We start from the raw sequence: 3,081 nt of genomic DNA, 5'->3' as shown, positions 1-3,081 counted from the left end.
TGCATATTAGCATCACAATTATTGTAAACATAACTTTAACCTGTGCCAGTGCCTTATATTGAATGGTAACTGATTACTCTTCAATCACCCTAATCTCTATCTCATACAAGGAAGTAGGCTTATTAACCATCAACGTTGTTGTCGAAACAAGGTAGGTGTAACAATATTGACCTAATAAGCCTCTTGACAATACTGTGGTGCATCGCCGGTGCCGAGCATCAGATTATGTAGTTTATATTGTCCAATCGTCTGTGCTTATCTTACTAATGGTTCATCATTAAAGTTTATGTTTATTTTACTCTGCGGATCTATCCGCTCGTACGCTGCTCTAACCCGCCCCAAATCATAATTCAACATGGTGACTGAGTAAATTAGGATCCTGAGTGTAGAATAAGTTAACTTTTTGATGTATGTATGCCGTGTATTTCCTGAACTGATCTGTTTTCTGTCTGCAAGAGTGTATTTCTAAGCCACATTTCACGCTCTGACGTCATACATTTGCCATAGTTGTACTTGCTTTGAAGTCTGATACTGTCAACAAGTAACTGTCAATTACTTATCTGAAGTAATGGGTGACAATCCTGATAATCCTGGAGCAAATCAACAACCTGTTGAAGGAGGAAATAATAATAATGTTGCTGATCAACGTTGTCCTGTTATTAATGTATCTCCACCTGCTCAACTAATCATGGGTGATAGCCCAGTAGAAAACTGGAAACTGTATAAACAAGCCTGGTCTAACTATAAAGTTATCGCTGGACTAGAATTAAGAACTGAAGAATATAGGAAAGCTTTATTTCTTCATAATTTAGGCCGTGAAGCTCAGTTAATTTATAATTCGTTTGTATATCTGCCTACTGAAGATCAAAATAGCCTGGAGATTATTCAACGCAAATTTGATGAACATATTATAGGCATGGTCAATGAAACCTATGAACGTTATGTGTTTAACTCACGAAGTCAAGAACAGGGTGAAACATTCGATAAATATTTAGCTGCATTAAGAGGCTTGATGAAAACTTGTAATTTCTGCCAGTGTATGTCAGACAGTCTACTGAAAGACAGAATCGTATTTGGTGTGCAATCAAAGGACACAAGAAAGCACTTACTCCAACAAAATAAACTGACACTTACAAAATGTATTGATATTTGTCGAAGTCAAGAATCGTCTACTCAAAAGATGAAAAGTATATGACACAACGTCATCAGAGGTCAACAAAGTGTATGGAGGATCAAAAGTGCCAAAATGCAAACCTAAAACTTTTCCACCAAAACAAACTGAGATATATGCATCTCAACCCAGACATGCAAAGAAAGAACTTCACTGCAAATTTTGTGGTAAAACTCATGTCATGAAAAAGGAATCCTGTCCTGCTTGGGGACAAAAGTGTAAGAAATGTGATAAGCTGAATCATTTCTCTGTTAAAAGTCCTTCAAAATCTCATGGTGTTTCTGCTGTTTACTCTGACTTGTTTACTGTAACTGAAAACGTTAACACTATCAAGAGTAATCAAATTCTGCTAAACATGAGGATTGGTAAAATAGAACTATTAAATTTCAGTGTGACAGTGGATCATCTGTAAATATTATACCAAAGAAACATGTTACTGGTTTCCCTATTGATAAATGTTCTACGATTCTCAGAATGTGGAATGGAACTGAACTCAAACCTATTGGTCAATGCTGTGTACCTTTGTTTAACTTAAAAACTAACGAAAAGTACATTCATTGTAGTGAATGAGAATCTGACTCCTTTACTTGGTAAAGAAACTTCTGAAAAACTGGGTCTGATTACAGTCAACTATGATCAATTTAGTCCTGTATCTGCTGTAAAGTCTGATGAATTGATAGACCCCTTTATTGAATATTCTGATGTATTTGAAAATCGAATTGGTACTTTGCCTGGAAAAGTTCACTTCAAAATTGATGAAAGTGTAAGACCTGTTATCTTACCACCGAACCGACTACCTATAGCTCTGCAAACTGAAGTAAAAGAAAAACTGGATGAACTAGTAGAAACTGGTGTACTAGCAGTCCAAGAATCAACAACTCAATGGAACAGTAAGATGCTGGTTGCGACTAAGAAATCAGGCAGTCTTAGGGTATGTTTAGACCCCCGTCCATTGAATCAAGCTCTACTGAGAGAAAGATGTAAACTTCCTGTACTCGATGATATCTTACCTGAATTATCTGCTGGTGACAAACTGGTGAGAAGCTAAAGAGAGTCTTCTCAAAACTAGATCTGTCTAATGGTTACTGGCACTGTATTTTAGATGAAGAGTCTAGTCTGCTGACAACGTTTCAAACTCAATTTGGACGTTATAGATGGTTGAGGTTACAATTCGGAACAAACGTTAGCTCTGAGATATTTCAGAAACGTTTGAGTACTGCTTTATCAAGGTACTACGTATGAATCTGCTCGTGCTGATCACGATGAGAAATTACGATGCTTACTAGAAAGATGTAGAAATCTTCATATTCAGCTAAATAAAGACAAATGTGAACTACGGAAACATGAAATAATCTTTCTCGGACATGTTATTTCTTCTGATGGACTGAAAATAGATCCTGAAAAGGTGAAAGCTGTGACTGATATGCCGAAACCTAAAACTGCAGAAGAAGTTAGACGTTACTGTGGTTTTATAAACGATCTGTCCAAATTCTTACCAAAATTATCTGAGGTAATAGAACTTATACGTAAACTGATTCACATTGACACCGCCTGGAATTGGTCTTCTGAACAAGATCGAGCTTATGAAAAACTTAAACATATGGTTACAACTGCTCCCATATTATCTTATTATAACCCATCTGATAAACTGGTTATACAGTGTGACGATAGTCTACATGGTCTAGGTAGTGTACTGTTACAAAGTGGAAAACCTATAGCGTATGCAAGTCGCTCTCTAACTGAAACTTATGTTCGATATGCTCAAATCGAAAAGGAAATGCTTGCCATTGTGTATTCTCTTGAAAAATTCCATCAATATACATTTGGTCGACTTACTCATGTGATATCTGATCATAAACCTCTAGAGTCGATTATGAAAAAGCCTATGTCGCAAGTTCCTCGTCGTCTGC

At 36.5% G+C, this 3,081-nt stretch overlaps 1 protein-coding gene across 1 annotated transcript in view; it reads left to right on the top strand.

The window, feature by feature from the left end:
- Positions 1 to 568: 568 nt before the first annotated feature.
- LOTGIDRAFT_171197 (hypothetical protein) overlaps positions 569 to 3,081 on the top strand; it is a gene marked incomplete at both ends in the record, with an annotated part of 3,677 nt that continues 1,164 nt past the window's right edge. The window contains one exon of the mRNA XM_009047392.1: positions 569 to 840. Within this exon, the coding sequence (XP_009045640.1) occupies positions 569 to 840 (272 nt within the window). The remainder of the gene's footprint in view (positions 841 to 3,081) is intronic.

This window comes from Lottia gigantea (genome assembly GCF_000327385.1).
Source record: "Lottia gigantea unplaced genomic scaffold LOTGIsca_111, whole genome shotgun sequence".
Taxonomy (NCBI): Eukaryota; Metazoa; Mollusca; class Gastropoda; family Lottiidae; genus Lottia; species Lottia gigantea.
Note: the sequence above shows the minus strand (reverse complement) of the source record. Positions and strands in the feature narration are given on the sequence as shown.